Source organism: Nomascus leucogenys, chromosome 8, assembly GCF_006542625.1.
Source record: "Nomascus leucogenys isolate Asia chromosome 8, Asia_NLE_v1, whole genome shotgun sequence".
NCBI classification, from domain to species: domain Eukaryota; kingdom Metazoa; phylum Chordata; class Mammalia; order Primates; family Hylobatidae; genus Nomascus; species Nomascus leucogenys.
Window position 1 is genome coordinate 53,595,691 of NC_044388.1, and position 21,094 is coordinate 53,616,784.

The 21,094-nt window shown below is 43.0% G+C and overlaps 2 protein-coding genes across 4 annotated transcripts in view; one reads left to right on the top strand and one right to left on the bottom strand.

Moving 5' to 3' along the window:
• Positions 1 to 16,830, bottom strand: part of LYRM4 (LYR motif containing 4) — a 150,690-nt gene extending 133,860 nt beyond the window's left edge. For all 3 annotated transcript variants that reach the window (XM_003272232.4, XM_030817260.1, XM_004088726.2), the window contains exon 1: positions 16,530 to 16,830. In XM_003272232.4, coding sequence (XP_003272280.1) covers positions 16,530 to 16,615 — 86 coding nt within the window. In that variant the 5' untranslated portion in view covers positions 16,616 to 16,830. The remainder of the gene's footprint in view (positions 1 to 16,529) is intronic.
• Positions 16,831 to 17,389: 559 nt separating this feature from the next.
• FARS2 (phenylalanyl-tRNA synthetase 2, mitochondrial) overlaps positions 17,390 to 21,094 on the top strand; it is a 512,610-nt gene continuing 508,905 nt past the window's right edge. The window contains exon 1 of the mRNA XM_030817258.1: positions 17,390 to 17,546. The gene's annotated coding sequence lies outside the window, so the exon portion shown is untranslated. The remainder of the gene's footprint in view (positions 17,547 to 21,094) is intronic.

The following is a 21,094-nucleotide window of genomic DNA, read 5'->3' on the forward strand; positions in this document are numbered from 1 at the left end:
CAGGGAAAGAAAGGACTGCCAAGAAAATGAAAATAATTATTTAGGGTGTAGCAACTAAAGAGTCCACATGCTGACCTGTAATTTAAGTCAAGGAGAGGCAAGAACAGAAAAAGCTTCACTGCAACACCAGCAGCACCTCAATGGCAGGGGCCCACTTGACGGGACACTGGAACATGCCAGTCTTATTATCATGGACATAAAGAAGCACATCCAAAAATGCATAAGGAGATGGAGGCAGAGCACGTACCTGCCTGAACCAACGTGGAATACGGGGAAAAGCGTTGGCTTTGGAGAATCCGGTGTAAAGCTGGCTCCATACCAACTTTGTTATTTCAGGTTACTTCTATTCCATGAACTGCAGCTTTCTTGTTGGCAAAATGGGGGAAATTAAAAGCGCCTGCTTAATAGAGGTTTTTATGATGGTTACATAAGATAATGCAAGGAAGGGCCTAGTATGTGTCCGGCCCATGGGAGATGGTTAATAAAAAAAAAGAGCTGTTATGATTGTATTTGTAAAATGAAGAATACCCATTTCATAGTGATTCTATACCAAATAAAACAATGCATATTAAAGCCTATAACATATAGTGCGTGACAGACAGCATGTATTCAATCAATGCTAATTCACTCTGGAGCTACCCTTTCTTCTCAGTCTACCAAATAATAAGGGATTTGTGTGAGTATGGCCGTGAACAGTCTCATAGGCAAGTACAGACTTTATTAGCATTACAATGGTTTTCATCAGAATTTGAATGAAACCAATTCCTGCAACGCTTTTGATCCCTGGAATCAAACTGTAACTTAGCCTCGGTATGGAATTTTGTACAGCAAAGGCATTTATGAGACCACTGCCTCCAGTGTATTCAGTGATCAAAAGTAATGGAAATCTCTGTTGTAACATAAATCTTAGTAGAACATAAACTCCATGAAGGCTGAAACTTGGTAAGTTCTATTTCCCTGATGAAACTCCAGTGCCTAGAACAGTGCCTGTTACACGGTGGAAGCTCAGTAAATATTTGTTAATTGAATGAATATGGTTCACAGGCATATGTTATATATCAATATTAAAAAGTTCCTGTACACAAGGATTAGAGACAGGAAACAGGCAGTGGAGATAACTGGAAGTAAAATGGTGATACATGGCATTGGCCTGACTCAGAAATATTGGAGATTCTAATAGAGGCCTTCATGTTCTTTAGCAAGGCCGTAAGATCCTCCAACCTAAATAAGAAACTCCCAAACACTCCCAACCATATTACTACTACATTAATCTGTAAGTGCTTTACAGATTACAAAGGCTTCACACACAAATTGTCTCATTTATAATTTCCTGCCTTACTTACACTTTTTTTTGTTTTTTTTGAGATGGAGTCTCGCTCTGCCACCCAGGTTGGAGTGCAGTGGTGTGATCTCGGCTCACTGCAGGCTCCACCCCCCGGGGTTCACGCCAATATAGCCGTATGGCACTATTAAGAAAATGCAAGAAGTTGGATTTGCTGACATGAAGAGTAGACAGGAAGCGAGGGGGAAGAACAAGAGTGCCATGTGAAGCTAGGAATGAATTCCATTCCAGAAACCACATGGTGCCACTGGCACATTTGAAGCAAGGGGGTGGAGTGGCGAGGTGAGACTGTGCAGGTTCCGGAGTCAAAGACTGGGTTCAGTTCTCTGTTCTCCTTACAAGGTCTTTAACTGGAGAAACCACTGAACTCCTCCTCCCAAGAAGTCCCCAACTACCACATCTATCCTAGTGCCCAGCACACAGCTCAGTTAGTTGCTGCTGTACTTGAGAAACCTCACAGTGAGGAGGGCAGGGTGCAGGGGGACTGACAGTGGTATATGGACACAGCCATCCAGGTTAGAAGTCAGCATGGGATGGGCAAAGGTAGTGAGGGTGAAGTGGAGGGAGTGGGCCTGGGAGGTGTCCAGACAGAATGCGGGGAAGTTGGGGCGAGGAAGGAGTCTTGGACAAATGCCCAGTTCCAGCTTTGTTGTGGCAGGTCTGGGTGGATGTGGAGCAGTTGCCTATGTACCTTGGAAGGGCCCTCACAGGAGGCAGGTAAGTAATGAGTCCGGTACTTGGGAGAGGGGCTGGGGCTGGAAACAGAGACTTGGGAGTAAACACAGAGGTGGCAACTGAAACCACGGAATGTGATAAAATTACAGGGAAAGTGCAAAGAGGGAAATGGGTGAAGGACCACCCACAGAGATCTGAGGTGTCTGGACATACTTTTATACGTCAGAGCCTCAAGTGAAAACAGTCCTTGCGACACAGGAAAGGAGACATGTCTAATCCAGGTGCTGAGACTGATGGTCACGGTCAGGATTCTGCGGCCCACAGCGGGCAGAGCTTGTGAGCAATGCCCCTTCCAGAAGGCTGCCTGATCAGGGTCTGCTCCGGTTTGGTTATACCCCCATTGGGAATTTCCTTCAAGTTTCAAGTTTGAGGCGAAAGCATGCTGTGCTCACTATGTCAATGTCCCCCCAAGTCCAGAGGCCCCCACAGTGCTGGAAGCTTTTGATTCTTAGTCTGAGGAGGAGAGAAACAGAACACTAGACTTCCGGACGCAGTGAGTGCTCAAACAAGATTTGCTGGATGAATAAAGGACAACTGGACTAAGACAGGAGAATCAATGATCCTTTCTGGCTCCAATCTGTCTGCAAGGAATTGCTTTCTCATTTAATTTAGCTTTTGGTTTAGTCAAGGGTAAAGGAGATTTTAGTTAAGAGACACTTTTGCCTATACAAGTGATATCTGGTTAAAACAACATCACTCTTAGGAATCAGATGTGGAGGAGAGTTAACTGTATAGGGAAAATATCTCAGTGAATATGCAGAAAAAATGTATAAAATTCTTAAGTCAGTAATTATGCTACAGAGTAATATTCATAATTACAATGAATTGATCACGTAAGTTAACTTGGAATAAACTAGGCCAAAGGAAGAGGGTGGTAAACCCTTTCAGAACATTACACCAGGAACAAAAGAATAAATACATACAGCTTAACAGATGCATCAGTGATGTCTAATGAGCGCAGCAGCCATCCATTAAATAAAAAAAAAAAATTACCTGAGAGCAGACATAATCAACTAATTGAGCACTGATGGACATTAATAGTTTATAGTTATATATTATAGTTATAATTAATGGGCAAATTATTAACATTAATATAGAAAATCTACATAAAAACTGGATAAGAAAGAGAGAAATCAGCAGATATAGAGGGCTACACATTAAGTTAACACCCAGATCCAGGTACCTGCTTTAAGATCCATGCCTGCAATGTTCAGATGCTCTCAGGAGGTGATACTGTACACAAAGGTACTCAAGGCAAATGTCTTCCTCATACCAAGAAGGCAGTGTCCTCTATGTTTGATGCTTCATTTGGAATGACTTTTCTCCTTGCAATGATATTCTCTAATCTTAGTTTGATTTGTTCTCTCTAATCCAACATATTCAACCAAACACTAAGGCCAGCTAATTCTGTTTATCAACATACCTCAAAGCCAGTCCCCTTCTCCCTGTGCTGTCACATTGCTCTAGCCAGGCCTTGGGAAACATCCGAGTAAACTCAACTAGGGCAATGGCCTCCCGACGGGCCTCCATGTCTTCAGCGTCTTTTCTATATGGGGTGAGCTAGCTAAAGGAGAGTCTGCAATCTGCAGAAAACACCGGAATGGCTTTTCAATGCCGAGGACCACGTTCTAGCATCTTATCTTAGCACAGCATACAAAGCTCTCTGTGATTAGTAGTCCCACCTGTCTCCGCCCTCCTCTTCCACTACGTGCCATCAGCAACACAGAGTGCCAGTAGTTCCTTACAGCCAACACCAACTACACTGTGTTTCTCATCTGCTCCTGCCTCCCTTCCTCAGCTAGTCCCTACTAGCCCTTTATAGCTCAGGTCAGCCACCACTGCTTTCTTCAACTCCTTTCCCCTTTCAGGTTAGGCTGCTGTCTCTCCTATCTGCTTCCACAATATTCTGTTCATTTCACTATTGCTCTATTGTCACTATGCTGTTGCAGAAATTTCAGGGAATCTATCAGTCTATGCCCCAAACTACAGGTGCCTCTTGGGCAGAGGTCATGTTTTGTTTACCTCTGCATCCTCAGCAAGGAACAATGAGTCTGGCACAAAGCAGGTACCCAGTAAATATTTGCTGAATGAAACATCAAACAAGCATCATATCAAAGCTACATATTACAGTGATAGAGTTCTTTTTTTTTTTTTGAGACAGAGTCTCACTGTCACCCAGGCTAGAGTGCAGTGGCATGATCTCGGCTCACTGCAGGCTCCGCCCCCCTGGGTTCAGGCCATTCTCCTGCCTCAGCTTCCCACGTAGCTGGGACTACAGGCGCCCGCCACCTCGCCCGGCTAATGTTTCGTATTTTTTTTTTTTTTTAGTAGAGATGGGGTTTCACTGTGTTAGCCAGGATGGTCTCGATCTCCTGACCTCGTGATCCACCTGCCTCGGCCTCCCAAAGTGCTGGGATTACAGGCGTGAGCCACCGCGCCCAGCCACAGTGATAGAGTTCTTTGGATAACTAATAAATATCTGGTTGAGAATATGGTTCAACAAATTTAACTGAGTTGGCAAAGTGACGGTTAGCTATGAGTAATTTTAAAGATTTGGCAGCTGGACTACCAGTGTAAGAGACAACTATGCAGTAATTAATTAATCTGTATCTGCTGAAATACAGAAATGATTTTGGAGCACCTACTAGAATATCAAATATTCTGCTAGAAAGTTCTGCAACTGTAGTAGTCTCAATTTACAGATGACACACAGGGAGTAAATGATTTATACCAAGGTCACAGAATAAAAAAAAACCAGTTGGCCTAAAATTTAAGCCAAGGTTTCTTAATTTAAAGGCCAGAAATCTTTCTAAATTAAGACTGCCTCACTCATGATACTCATCCATTATACTGAAAACAACATGTAAGTCAAAGTAGTCCAGGAGTCACAATTTTGGGGAAAGATGGGGTGAAAAGAAAATTAGGGGAAACTTCTAGAAGGGAGTCACTGCGATTTTTGTTTCTTTTCTTTTTTTTTTTTTTTTATCAAGAAAGATCATTTGTCCGAGCTATTTTTTAACCTCAAAATGTCTGAGTTAAGAGAACTATTAATACAATCAAACAGAATTCCAATGAGAACCTATGAAACCACACAGATGATTAAGATATCACAGTGATACATTATGTCATAACTTTGGCAACTTGCATTCCTATCACAGATCCAGACAACAGCCAGGAGGACCTGCCTTAACTGAGCCGAACTTTGCTAAATCTAGAAACTCTCAGCTCGGTTCATGTAACTTATCTAGTTTTATTACTTCATTTGGTTTCTGAAAGTCAGAACTTCCCTAAATTGGCTAGGTACCAGTTGATTGGGGAAATACTAAGAGAAATGAAATCGATGATCTGATGAGGTGGGATTCAGTGTGAAGAAAGGGGTATACAGGAGAAGTAATATGACATGAAGTACCTTTCATCCTCAGCAAAGTCTGCATATGACTATGGACATGAGTCATCAAGAGGTAATTTTCTATTAGGTTCATTATAGCCCTTTTCAAACAGAACGTTTTGTAATCACACTTGGCATACAAAAGAGTAGTATCCTACTGCAACAAAGAATAATTTAGAGATACTTTAAGAAAATTCTATTTACTTATAATTGTATTTTTTGGCCTAACTTTTACTCCTCATTTTCTTATATTCTCTATCTTTATTTTCTCATTGCTTTGACTCCCTCATTATTTTTTAATTATAACAATTATTTTATTTTATTATATTTTACTATATGTATTTTTGTAAGCTTTAAAAATGCTTTAAAAGCCAAGGCAAAGTATAAATAGAATAAGTGCAATTTAGAAACTCTTGTAAACTACAGTCAATAAATCAGCAATGACACACAGATCTAATAACTTTTTAACACTTCGCTTTAATATCTAGAGTAAAAAGGAATGTTATTTTTCACCCCAAAACCTTGGCTGCTGAATATAATTTTCTCAATCTAAAGATCTTAAATATTTTCTACTCTAAGTTCTACCATTTTTATTTTTTGGAACCATTATCATTAAACCTGGCAGAACTTAGCAATGTAAGAGAAAAAAAATTTTTTTTTGGAAACTCCAGCATATTTAACAATAATGAATAATCTTTCAAAAGTCTAAGAAATTGTTTTTAGGCACAAGAATGAATCACCTCTAGTTGCCTGTGGTGCATTGTTGAAGAGGTCAGGTAACAACAGTTCTTTGTAATACAGCGCCACAGGCTCTATATGAAATCCAGTAACATAAATTCAGAACAAATGTAAGAACTGATTTGGAAACAACTCAGAAAATTTTATAAAGCAGTCTTTTTCTCTTTTAATTTTCCCTTCCTTTACTATGTTCTTACATATGGTATAATAAAAGAGTTAAAGCAATTTTTACAAACATGTATGATGTGTTCAACATTTCATAGTGAGCAAAACTCTTATTTGGCTGCTTAAAATAGAATACAATGTTATTTAAAAAATATTTCTGTAATATAATACATGACAGCCAAAACATCATTATGCAAGGTGTCTCCTCAGCCCCAGTACATTCTGCAAATCTCCACTGTTCGGGCACTATTTCAATTTGCATGCTTCCTCTGTAAGTTTCTTGAGCTGTCCTTATATGTACATTGCATATGCTCAACCATACTACAATCTTGTAACAGCAGGGCCATCTTGTGTTTGATTCTACCTATTCCTAGGTTCTAGTGTGGTAATATATATATATACACACACACACACACACTGTGAGTTTTCAAGAAATATTAGGAAGAAATGGATTTGTTGATTTGTCTCCAGAAGCATATTGGGCATCAAAGCTTTCACTGTAGCTGCCCTGTTTTACAAAGTGAAAGGTGCTTGTTAATACTATTCATATTAGGGTTGGTATTTGAATTAGTCTGTTCTCACATTGACTGGCTAATTTATGAAGAAAAGAGGTTTAATTGGCTCACAGTTCTGCAGGCTGTACAGGAATTGTCATGCTGGCATCTGCTCAGCTTTTGGGGAGGCCTCAGGAAGCTTACAATCATGGCAGAAAGTGAAGGGGGAGCAGGCACATCACAGGCCAGAGCAGGAGCAAGCAAGCAAGGAAGGAAGGAGATGCCACACACTTTAAAACAACCAGATCTCATGAGAACTCACTCATTATTGTGAGTATAGTACCAAGGGGAATGGTGCTAAACTATTCATGAGAAATCTGCCCCCATGATCCAATTACTTCCCACCAGGCCCCATCTCCCACACGGGGGATTGCATTTTGGCATGAGATTTGGGTGGAGACAACATCCAAACTGTATCATTGCTATTCATGCTAGCCTTCTTGATCGGTGACACGTAGGGTGGAAGAGGCAGTCACTGTTAAAAGATCCGCAACAAGGAAAACATGCGAAAGAAATCCTTTGATGAGTGAGAGGGCTGCCTGGTTCCCATTCCAAGAGCTAATGGTTCTAATTCCTCAGCTTGCCAATAAATCTGGATTGCAACTGGTAATATATTAAAGCATTCCAGTGGCTCAAAAAGAAAACAGACTCCTAAACACGAATCATTATTTGGTTCCTTCATTAAGACAGCAATCACAGATTTCAATGTTTCATTCAGTTGTGTAGTACATAGTAATCGAGACCTGACGTTGATCAGCACTTAGGTTGATCAGGAGTTAGGAATTTTACCACTCATGAAACTAGGGAGCCTGTTTAACCATTTCACCTATAAGGAGGAACTGTGAAAATAAACTTCCTCGGGTTGATGTTTCTACAGATTTTGCAGGCTTATTCACAGGATGCATGGGTGCAGGAATTTTCTTCTGAAAAGGATGGGGTAGTGGAAGCAGCAGCCCATGGGGAGCGAGGCGGCCTTCTAATCCCATTCTGCCCTTGACCAGCTGTGAGACCAATCAAGTTGCTTCCCCTCTCTATGCCTCACTCTGCCTTGAAACCTATTTTGTTACTTACTGGGGACTTTACCCAGCATTTAACATCATGACATTTAGCTCAGTCCAATGCTTCAGCCACAGTTACCCACATCTGGTTCTGATGCCTGCCTTGCATTTTCTTTTCACATGCCTTACTGTCTTTGCCTGGAGTGCTCCTCCATCCCATGTCCACCTCTGTGGCTGACACAGACTGTTGCCTAATCAATAGTTCTTCCCACCGTTTTCTCTCTGCTGTCTTTTCACTAGAGATGCTAGAATAGCTGTATCCTAATTTTCCAGCTTGTTGTTTACCTAGTGATATAAATGTAATGAAGTTTTGGTCAATGAGCAAAAGCAGAGTCCTCCTGGAAAGCTTTACCCTTTCCTGGCTGTGACTGCCCTTCTTCTTCCTGACTAAATAAGGATATATTTGGAGCTTCAAAAGCTGTTTGCAACCATCAGGCATACGTGTGAGAGGAACACCGAGACTCCACACATACCTTGACATTTTCTAGCTGCTAAATAAGCTCTGGCAGCTACATACCTCTAGACCTTTTCTATGTGAGAAGAATAAGCCCCCAATTAAGCCCTGTGTAAGGGTTCCTATGACTTCTGGTCAAAAGCATTCCTAATTTTAAGGTGGCACTTAGGAGACCAGCTCCTCTCTATGGCCTTTCCTTTGTACTTCCTTGATAAACTTCTTTAGGAGCTTGTAATTCTTTACCCTTAATAGGAGGCTCATTTTGATCTGCAACTCTTTGCACAATGCTCAGTGTATAACACATTAATAAAAACTCAAATATCTGATGAAGAATTAGGGAGTTCTGACACTACACTTGGTATGCATTTGGCCATCACTTTAGCCTTTTCTCAAGTTTTACAATAACATATTTCTTAAGCTATAAGAGGGATACATTGAAGACAATTTTCTCTTGCATTTCAACAATGAATATTTATTAGGTTGGTGTGAAAGGAATTGCAGTTTTTGCATTGTTGGAATTTGCTGTTTGATACTGGAATACATTCCTAAATAAATGTGGTTATGTTATACATCATTTTAATGGGCAATTCTCGTTTTTTTTTTTTTTTTTTTTTTTTTTGCGAATGACTTGCTGTTTGTTTATTCTACAGTATGGAAATGATGTTAGACAAAAAGCAAATTTCAGCAATTTTCTTATTTGAGCTCAAAATTGGTCAAAAAGCTGCGGAGACAACTTGCGACAACTCATTTGGCCTAGGAACTGCTAACGAACGTACAGTGCTGTGGTGGTTCAAGAAGTTTTGCAAAGGAGACGAGAGCCTTGAAGAGGAGGAGCCTAGTGGCCGGCCACTGGAAGTTGTCACCGACCAATTGAGAGCAATCATGGAAACTGATCCTCTTACAACCACCCGAGAAGTTGCCAAAGAACTCAATGTTGACCATTCGATGGGCGTTCGATTTGAAGCAAAATGCAAACGTGAAAAACCTCAATAAGTGGGTGCTTCATGCTGAGCAAAAAAACGTCGTTTTGAAGTGTTGTCTTCTCTCATTCCACGCAACAATGAACCACTTCTCGATCAGACTGTGATGTGTGATGAGAAGTGGATTTTATATGACAACTGGTGATGACCAGCTTAGTGGCTGGACCAAGAAGCTCCAAATCACTTCCCAAAGCCAAACCTGGACCCAAAAAAGGTCATGCTCACTGTTTGGTGGTCTGCTCCACTACAGCTTCCTGAATCCCGGCAAAACTGTTTCATCTGAGAAGTACGCTCAGCAAATCCATGAGATGCACTGAAAACGGCAATGCCTGCAGCCAGCACTGGTCAACAGAAACGGCCCAATTGTCTCCATAACGACCCTTGACTGCACGTCACAAAACCAACGCTTCACAAGTTGAACAAATTGGCCTCATCCACCATATTCATCTGACTTCCCGCTAACCAACTTCCACTTCTTCAAGCATCTCGACAACTTTTTGCAGGGAAAACGCTCCCTTGACTAGCAGGATGAAGAAAACGCTTTCCAAGAGTTTGTAGAATCCCGAAGCACGGATTTTTACGCCACAGGAATAAACTTATTTCTTGTTGGCAAAAACGTGTTGATTGTAATAGTTCCTATTTTGATTAATAAAGATATATTTGATCCTAGTTATAATAATTTAAAATTCATGGCCCAAAACCACAATTACTTTTGCACCAACTTGCTACATAGGTACTATGCTAAGCACTAGGAATAGAGATGACAGAATTTCTGCTAACCGTGTATGTGTGATATGTGCCCTAACAAAGGTAGGAACAGGTGCTTCCTCAACATCTGCTTATCTCCTGCTTAACCCAGAAACTGGCTGTCAGGCTTGGCACAAATAAACTCAACTTTCCACCCTCTCATACTCCAGCTTGCCCTCTTCTTCATTCCACTCACATAAAATGAAATACCGTTCATTCTGTCCAAGACCAACCCCACCAGCGGTGCTCTCAGGTACCACTTTTCACCTCTTGTGGGGTCCTGCTCTATCGGTTATCTACTCTCATGTTTTATTACCAAAATTCCAGTAGGAGGTGGAGGGGGTATCTCTATCCCTGGTAGCAATTTACACACTTCTGATTCATGTCTCAACCCCCACAATCTGGGTTCTGCCATAACCACTTGACTAACAATGCAGCTCTAGTAATGGTACCAGAGGTCTCTACATTGCCCTCTTTATGAACTGGATATTGCTTAGACAAGCCACCCTGCTGACCACAGCTACCTTCCCCAAACATACGACTATCTTGACTTCTGCAACACTACTTTTTACTTGGTCTCCTCCCATTTCTTAAACCCTACAGTAGTTAGCCAAGGGACCATGGCGGGGGTCTCTGAGACCTTTCAGGGGATCCACCAGGAAAACTATTTTCATAGTTATCAGAAGACATCTGCATTCTCTTATGAGTATACAGGGGAAATTACTAGACACTAAGTGATATGTGATATAGCAACAAATTGCAGGTAGCAACAAATATAAGCACCCAGTTGTCTTCTATTAAGCCAAACATGAAAGAGACTTGCACTAGTGTCAAACTATCAATCTGCTGATTTAGGGGGAGGAAAAATGGTTATTCTTCATGAAAGTGTTATTTAACATATTGGATTTAGTCATTTTAAAATAGGTGTTTTTAAAAGCTTTTTTTTTCTAATATGATAAATGTGTCCCACATAAACAAAAGCTTTTTGGGGTCCTCAGTAATATTTAAGAACGTAAAAGGCCTAAGACCAGTTAAGTTGAAGAAGCACATTCTTAAACCTTGTCTTCTTGGCTCTTCTTCAGCCAACTCCTTCAATTTTGATGTTCCCTAGAATAGCATCTGTAGCTCACTCATTTTCTCACCTTAAACTAGGATTTCTCAATCTTGGCATGACCAACCTTTTGGGCCAGCGAATTCTTTGTTAATGGGGGCTGTCCCCTGTGCATCTCTGGCCTCAGATGCCTAGCACCCCCTTTCTAAGTTGTGGCAACCAAAAATGTCTTCAGATATTGTCAAATAAAATCACCCCGGTATGAGAACTACTAACCTAAATAGTATTCCTAGATAATTCATCTAATATCTAGGTTTTAATTTGACTTATGATGATAATTCCACTTATCAAGTACCTATTCTGCACCAGGGACTATCCTAAGTACTTGACGTGTATTAACTCACAACAGTAGTGCTGACTACAGCCCCCATTAACAAAGAATTAACTGGCCCAGGCCGGGCGCGGTGGCTCACGCTTGTAATCCCAGCACTTTGGGAGGCCGAGGTGGGCGGATCACGAGGTCAGGAGATCAAGACCACGGTGAAACCCAGTCTCTACTAAAAGTACAAAAAATTAGCCGGGCGTGGTGGCGGGCGCCTGTAGTCCCAGCTACTGGGAGAGGCTGAGGCAGGAGAATGGCGTGAACCCGGGAGGCGGAGCTTGCAGTGAGCTGAGATTGAGCCACTGCACTCCAGCCTGGGTGAAAAAGCGAGACTCCGTCTCAAAAAAAAAAAAAAAAAAAAAGAATTAGCTGGCCCAAAAGGTTGGTCATGCCAAGATTGAGAAATCCTAGCTTAAGGTGAGAAAATTAGTGGCTACGGATGCTATTCTAGGGAGCAGCAAAATTGAAGGAGTTGGCCGAAGAAGAGCCAAGAAGACAAAGTTTAAGAATGTGGTTCTTGGCCAGGCGCGGTGGCTCATGCCTGTAATCCCAGCACTTTGGGAGGCTGAGGTGGGCGGATCACTTTAGGTCAGGAGTTCAAGCCCAGCCTGGCCAACATGGTGAAACCCCACCTCTACTAAAAATATAAAAATTAGCCAGGCGTGGTGGCACATGCCTGTAATCCCAGCTACTCGGGAGGCTGAGGCAGGAGAATCGCTTGAACCTGGGAGGTGGAGGTTGCAGTGAGCTAAGATCGTGCCATTGCACTCCAGCCTGGGCAACAAGGGCAAGATTTCAACTGGAAAAAAAAAAAAAAAAAAAAAAAAAGAATGTGGTTCTTAAACTTATTGGTCTCAGGACCCTTTTACACTGTGTGAGATGGATCAGTTATGACTCTCATTTTATAAAGAAACTACAGAACAGAGAGTGATGTGACTTGCTTGGGGTCACAGAGTCGGTGGTGCTAACTATTGCAGTGCTGATCACTCCTTTGAGCTTCAGAGCCCTATGATTAACTACCTCTGCTGGGCATCCCAGGGGAAATTTACACCCAAGATACCCTAAATAGGAACTAAAAAACCCTCTCTCCACAAGACCAGCTAGTTCTGTATTACCTAAGTCAGTTAATGGTGCAAGTTTAAATTCACCCTCTCTCTGCTTTAGCTTAACCAGAAACCTGGATGCCATTCTAGACTCTGCTTGGATTCTCTTCTTCCTTAGTCCTCAATCCAATCATTCGAGTTCTAACAATTTTCCCTTCTAATGATTTATCAAATACAACATTCTTCTCTATCTTCCACTATTCCTGTCCTTACTAGCATCCTTATCTCTACTCTGCACTGCTGTAATAAACTCCCATTTGATGTCCTTGACCCCTCAAAATCATCTTCTACACTGCTGCCAGAGTGATCTATCAAAAAATGCAAATCTGGTCATATCAGGTTAGTGGCTGCCTGTGAGCTAAGGGTAAAGTCCAGGGTCCTCAGCAAGGCCCCCAGGCCCTCAAATCAGTGGCCCTCTCCAACCTCAGTGCCTTCCTGTCACCCCCCCGCATCATACTTACCTCTCTGGCAGTGCTGTGCTGTTTGCCTGCCTGACCACACCACACTGCTTCATGCCTTTGATCCAGCGTCACCCCTTGGGAGGCCTTCTAGATTCTACACCTTGTGCATCCTTCTGTCACAGCACTTAACCCAGTCTGTGACAACTATCTCTGTACCTGTGTCCCACATAGGCCTGTAAAGCCATTGATAACAGGTGCCTAGCTTAGTTAAAAAATCTCATCTTTCTCTCTCCAGGGCCTGGTATAGCAGGGGTCCCCAACCCCGGGGCCATAGACCTATCAGTACTGGTCCGAGGCCTGTTAGGAACCGGGCCACACAGCAGTTGAGCGGTGGGTGAGTGCGCATTATGGCGTGAGCTCCATCTCCTGTCAGATCAGCGGCGGCATTAGATTCTCATAGGTGCAACTATTGCGAACTGCACATGCAAGTGATCTAGGTTGCATGTTCCTTATGAGAATCTAATGCCTGATGATCTGAGGTGGAAGAGTTTCATCCCGAAACTATCCCCTCCCTTGACCCGGTCCATGGAAAAACTGTCTTCCACGAAATTGGTTCCTGGTGCCAAGAAGGTTGGGGATAGCTGTGGTATAGCACTGGGCAAAGTATGCTTCAGAGAAGTTCTGTAGAAGCACTGAGGTAAAAGAATGACACACAGCAATGAGACCTGTTTGGCTGGCAGGAGGGATGGGAGTGGAGGCTGTGGGATGAACAGAGTTGGGAAAATTTTTGTTCAGAGAAGGTGACAATTGAGCTGAATCTTGAAGGAAGAGGGGGCGCTCCAGACAGGAGTGATAAAGGGCCTGCTGGATAGAACAGTATTTGCAAAGGCCTGGAGGCCCAACAGGACGTGGCACATTTAGGAAACTGCAACTGATGATGACAGAGGACAGGATGCACATGTGGGACTTAGGCTGAGACTGGAGGGGCAGACAGGGCTCCTGCTATCAAAACGTGGCCTATATTATAGGTCTTGTGAGAGAGTTCCAAAGTATTTATTTCACTACTCCAATTACTTTAGGCACAATTCACAGGTCATTAAAAAATGTTTACTAGTCTGCTTTTGATTGCTTATTCAGCACTCCCTGTGTTAGTTTTCATAGGTAACTTAAGCTTCCTGTGCCGCAGTTGCCTTACAGGGTAATACAAATAATCACAAGATTATTGTCGGAACAAATGTGTTAATGGACGTGAAGAACATAAGATAGCAGTGGCACACAGAATTGATAGTGGATGTTGTGTTGCTATTGATTTGCCATCAGTGACGAATAGCTGCTGAGATTAGAGAGGAGGGAAGAGACTGTTCTTGAAATTCACAAGACACACAGCCTTAATGTAAAAGAAGGACATAGTTTTATAACAAGCAAGTTTATCTAGGGAGGTAATAGTAGCAGAAATCTAGGTTTTTAGGTCTATGATCTCAGGCAACAGTATAAAATGATTATCAGGCTCCTTTGGATAATATATTTATATTTAGATAATAAGTTTAGCTTAAAAGTATATGCTTAAGGTATAATTTGACCAATTGTTTTCTGAATGCATATGATCTTACAGTTGCCCATACTGAAACCCATTTTCAATTTTCTGCCTTTCAGGTACAGCCTTGAATGATTTTCCTAAAGTTTGAATGATTTTCCTGTTGAGTTTCGTGAATGATTTTCCTGTTCAGTTGGCAATTACTCATTTGAAAACACTTGGGCCTCATTTGCTCATAAATCATTTCCAAAGAGAATTTCAGAAATGGAAGGGTCCTTAGAGATTGTCTAGTCCAACAGTCTATTTCATAAACAAGAAAACTGAAATACAGAGATTGAGTGACTTGTCCAAGTTACAGTTTTCGAGGGCTCCACCTTGACTTTCTTACATGCTCTCACATATACCCTCTCCCTGCCACTTTCTTTAGTGTGTGAATTGCCTGCTGATTCCAAGTCCTTGTGTATCCTGAGTAAGCTTTAATGACAAACTATCTTACTCCAGACTATGGTGGAATCAAATGGTTTCTATTTATTTATATTGCATATTTCATGTGTTTCCTCAACAGACTTGGTTAAGTACTTGGTGCTACGTGTTTGGTTAATTCTTGCTAAAATTCCACCAGTATGCCTATTATTACACTCTTTATTCTCCAAAGTCAAAGTCATTAAGTAAAATCATTCTCTCCCATGAAATTTAACCACTTAACTGGGTGGATACAATCTCAGTGGTATGACCCAGATGCTGTTTACAAATTTGCAGGATGAGTATACTTTCCAGGCGGGTTTCTAAAAATTTGAGAGTCATTGCTTAAGAGGCTTACTGTTCCTGTCCTCTGACAGAGGTTGTACTGGGCAGACCCATCTCAGGGCCTGCCAGCTCACACACCTGCCGGAGGGAGCGCCTACCTAACCAGGTATGTTCCAAGGGTAGGCTCTGCTCTTATGACATCCAATCCACAGTCTGGCCAGTCACCTAAGTGAGGCTTGGGGTAAAGAGATGAGATGATCAAACCAGATTCTTTCTCATGGGAATATGGCTCAAACTCAGAGAGGGACAGGTAGTTAGTAAAAACAAAACAAAACAAAAAACAAATCTAAAAAAAATGCAGAGAGAGAATTCATAAGAAAATGATGGGTCAGAACCAGCAACACTGTGAAAGCAGAGGCTCTGAATTAGAAAAAACATACAAAGAGTAACGCTAAAAGACTCATAGGCAAATAGGAGAGTGGGGAGGCATGAGAAACAGTGAATGTGTTATACTAAAGATGTAAGAGTTTAGGCCCTCAGTATCCTGCTGTCAAGGTCCAGTAAGCGGGATCTCTGTCTGGTGAGCCAGGAGAAACTGAGGTTTCAGCTCCAAAGCTTGTGAGACCCTTTTGCCTTTACCGCTACGCATTTCCACCATACCCTAAATAGAATGGATTCTTGCAACCAAAAGAACTCATTACGACACCTAGGAAATTTTAGGGAGGTGTTAGAGTGTGCCTTCAGCTTTGTCGCTGTGTGCTACTCACTGGCCACTTCCACTCTCAACTCTTCCAATGCTCAAGGGAAGTTTTACATGTGCAGCACACTGGCCTTAACTTCACCAATGGCTGATTTCCATCCTTTTTTTCTCTTCTGCAGAAACATAACACTAATCATGCTCCTAGAACTACCAAGATAGCCTTTAGGGGGAAAACGTCACAAGACATGAACGTCTCCCCTGGTAGAAAGGGCTCCTCCCCGAAGTCTCAGAGGCCACACCTGTAGGCAGGAGCACGCATTTCGATGGCGGAGCCCGGTCCGTGCCTCGCGGCCGCTGGCGTACCACGGTGGCTCCCAGTTCCCGGGGACATTCCGCGTCAGCCCGCACCCCCGGTCCCCCGCCCCCGGCCCCCGGTGCCCGCTGGGTCACCTGTAATTGTAGGCGCTGAAACGCTTGCTCTCTCTCAGCATCGCCCGGTACAGATCTAACACTTGTGCGCGACTGGAGGCTGCCATCTTGGAAAGAAAAAAATAAACGGGTCCTCTTCGCCGAGGTCCCAAGTACGACCCAACCCACGGAACTCCAGCCTGTGCAGAAACCACGAACGAAATAAAATGCAGCGGCTCGGCCTTGACAGCGGGCCGGGCCTAAGCCTAAGCGGGCAGCCCTGAGGACCGCCGACGGCGCCGGGCGTCCAGCGCCGCTTCGGGGGCGGGCGCAGGCAAGGCTCGGGACAGCTAAGGGGGCGGTGCGGAGAGGGAGATGCCTCCGCCCCGCCCCGCCCCGACCCCGCCCCTGCCGGGAGGCTCGGGACCCAGCAGCCGCTTCACGCGGCGGGAGGGCGGGGAAATAAGAGGCCCGGCCGCCTGTGCATCCATCCAAGCTTCTGGGGGACGGATATCGGAGGCCCGGGCATTCGAGGGACGTGCAGTTGCATCACGGGGAGCCTTTGCGAACCATCCGGGGTCTTGGCGGAGACATTTGTGTTTCGGGGCGCAGCGCCCCTTCCTACCTTCAGGAGGCCGCGTTGCCCTGGTTACCGAAGGCCGCCACACCGACGCCCCGCCCCTGACTGCGGATGCCCCGCCCACGCTGGCTGCGGCCGCCCTCGGCGCTGCCTGAGAGGCCTTGCGGGATTTCAAGGGTGACTTGACTTCGCCCGATCCTGGTCGGCAGGGTGGGGATTCTTGGTATTCCTCAGGCCGGGGGATGCGACGTCTGGGTGTGGAGGTGATGAGACAGGGGTTCTGTGCTACTCCGGCTCTGCTCAGGGCGACCTGCTTAGGGGCCTCTGGGGCAGGCCCGCTTTCTGTCAAAATGGCAGCGCCCAGCGTGCATGGGTATCTCTGAAGTTGGGGTTTAAGATTCTTGCCCGTGAGAGCGAACGAGCTTGCCGTGCTTCTGATTCTGAAACACCTGGGTCTGGGTTTCCCGGGCGAGCGGTGGGTGAGTGCAGGCCTCGTTGCAGCCTGGGGTACGACGTGGGCGGTTGGTGGTGTAGGGGGTTTACATTGGCCGTGGAGTTTTTCCTCTTTCCGGATGTGTTTTTGCTTTTGAGTGAAGAGTCCCCGTGGTTTTGTAATCTAATAAATGCGTAAAATGCAGCCTGGGCTGCAGACTTTGGAGAATAATTAGAGACCTTTAGGGCTTTAGGCGTTCTCCAAGAAGCGGAGCAAGTTTTCAAGCATGGCTTTCTTCAGAAGACTTCAACTTTTTTGAATCATCTTATTAAAGTGGTGGATAAAGTTGCTTGTTCTGATCTTTGAGCATGGGACTGGACGCAGGAAGCTTCAGCCAGTTCTAGTTACTGTGTTTGCAAAGCACTTTTCTTGGTTTTTGGAATCTTGCTTTATGTAATCAACCTTAGGAAGAACCACACCTTTCTGCACTCAAGCACAGCGAGAAGTACCTTTATGCGTAAAAACAAAACAACTTTGCATTAAAATCCATCTTTCTCCCAACTACTTGGTCACGGTTGTGTTCTCATCTGCTTTAGTGTATTTGGTTTTGAAACGATATGCCTGCTGTATATCTAAGCAACTTTATATTTTCAGGAACTTTTTTCTTTCCTTTTTTTTGAGATGGAGTCTCGCTCTGTCGCCCAGGCTGGAGTGCAGTGGCGGGATTTCGGGCTCACTGCAACCTCCGCCTCCCAGGTTCAAGCTATTCTCCTGCCTCAGCCTCCTGAGTAGCTGGGATTACAGGGGCGCGCTACCTCGCCCAGCTAATTTTTGTATTTTTAGTAGAGACAGGGTTTCACCATGTTGGTCAGGCTGGTCTCGAACTCCTGACCTCAGGCAATCCGCCCGCCTCGGCCTCCCAAAATGCTGGGATTACAGGTGTGAGTCACCACGCCCAGCCTCTATTTTCAGGAACTTTAAAGGCAGGAAACACTTCTCTGACCTTACCATTCTTTAGTGTACTTGTAACCTGGTGTCCTTGCATCCAGATATTCTTACTAATCCTGATGCAGTGACATTTTTTAAAAGGCACTGAAGAGAAAATACTTTTATTAAGATACCTTTAAGTCTCCTCCCTGATTTCTTGAAAATCTCATGTCTGTTATTATTATTATTATTTTTTAAAACAGGATAGCAAAACTTGTATTACTTCCTGGTTGGTCAGGTCATTGAGCAAATCTAGCATCTGGTTTATTGAAAGGACTTTTTTGAGTTTTCCCTTTGGTATTTCTTAAAGGATCCAAGACCAAGGCAATTGCACATTGTTATAGAGTAAGATTCAGAGCTGATTTCTCTTGATACACTATTGTGTGCTGGTGATGTGAAATGATATGCGGCACCTCAAAGCTACAACATTAATGCAAGTTACTGATGGAGAATGCTATCAGAGTGAAAAGGAAAAACTTGAAGATTATTTTGGCTTGTTTAAAAATAGCAAGGATTACATTGTATATTTTGCTTTTGAGAGTAAAATTGGAATAATTACTATATACAATTCTACCTAATTATCAAGGAATTTAATCATTAATGTATATAATTAATGTATCTAAATGACTCAGCTTTGTTGTAATCAAACAAAACTTTTCCAAATAAATATGTATAGTTTAAATAGTTTGGGTAGCTTAGTCCTCTGTTAGTACAAGAAATGGTTGCAGTTAGGAAAGTGATAGCTTCCCAGTTAATTCTGAGCCAAGTCTTCACAAAAATACTTCATTATTTTATTTAAAATGGTTTACCAGTGCGTTGGACATCATTGCCTGGAGAGGCTAAAAGAAAATAATCATTCCGAAGCTACATCTCACTTTTGCACATCTTCATTGTGGAGATGACTTAAAAAAAAAAAAGCTCTATTTGAGATTGTAAGTAGATTTGGGCCAGAAGCTGAAGAATGGACCTTACACATATGTCCTCTAATATTCATTCTATTCTGGGTTGAAATTTTTCTTAGTATCTATAAAATAGGAGGTACCATTTAGGCATCAAAACGTAAAAATTTCTTTAGTATTCATTTATCAAAAGTTATTGATTACCTGCAGTTCTTTATGTAAGATCATGTGTTACCTTCTATTCAAATTAGGGTTGTCAGTGACCACTTAATGCTTTGTGAAGAGAAATTTCTCTAATCATAATAAACAGTGTAACAACAATTTACTGTCCTTAAGCTTAAATATCAAAATGATGTATAAAATAAAATTTGTATAGTAGTAGTAACTTACGATATTATTTAGAAATTATGCAGCTGGGCATGGTGGCTCACACCTGTAATCCCAGCAGTTTGGGAGGCTGAGGCAGGTGGATTGCTTGAGCCCAGGAGTTTGAGACCAGCCTGGGCAACATGGCAAAACCCCATCTATACAAAAAATACATCATAGCGAAACCTCACCTCTACACAAAGAATACAAAAATTAGCTGGGCGTGGTGGCATGTGCCTGTAGTCCCAGCTACTTGGGAGGCTGAGGTGGGAGGATTGCTTGAGCCCTGGAGGTTGAGGCTGCATTGAGCCATGATCACATTACTGCACTGTAGCCTGGGCAACAGAGTGAGACCCTGTCTACCAAAAAAAAAAAAACCAAAAACAGAACAAAAACCAACAACAAAAAAAGAAATTATTCTATTCTACACCACACATGAATCCAAGTATTATACATTGATCCTTCATTTTAATAGAACACGAAGGGGGAAGACCTTAGCTATCAACTCATTCATTTGTACAGATGAACAAACTGAAGCCTTTTTCCTCATTCATTCATTCCTTCAGCATTTACTGAACACTTCCTAAGTACTATAGGTTATGGTTTTTCTTTTTTATTTTTTTTGAGACTGAGTTTCACTCTTGTTGCTCAGGCTGGAGTGCAGTGGTGCAATCTTGCCCGGCTAATTTTTTGTATTTTTAGTAGAGATGGAGTTTCACCATGTTGTCCAGGCTGTTCTTGAGCTCCTGACCTCAGGTGATCCAGCTGCCTTGGCCTCCCAAAGTGTGGGGATTACAGGCGTGAGTCACTGCGCCCGGCCCATAAGTACCATATGTTATATAAGATGATATAGTTACAGTGATGAGAGCCTCCCCACCCCTAAGAAACTTGTAGGTGACTAGATAAGCAAAACAATAATTTATTTTATAGAGACAGGGTCTCTGTTTACTAAGCTGGAGTGCAGTGGTGCTATCATATCTCGTTGTAACTTCAAACTCCCATGCTGAAGTGATTTTCCTGCCTCAGCCTCCTGAGTAGCTAGGCCTATAGGCTCATGCCACCATGCCCGGCAAATTTTTAAGTGTTTTTTTTGTTTTTTTTTTTTGTAGAGATGAGATTTCACTATGATGTCTAGGGTGGTCTCAGACTCCTCAGTGCCTCTCCTGTCTTGGCTTCCCAAAGAGCTCAGATTATAGCTGTGAGTCGTGGCACTTGGCCAATAATTTCTTGTTGACAGTTGCTGCGATATGAGTAATAGCAAACGCTAAAGGAATACGGAAGAGGAATATTGAACCAGGAGTTTCACCTATGGGAAGGCTTTCCATCGTGGAAGGTGTTTCCA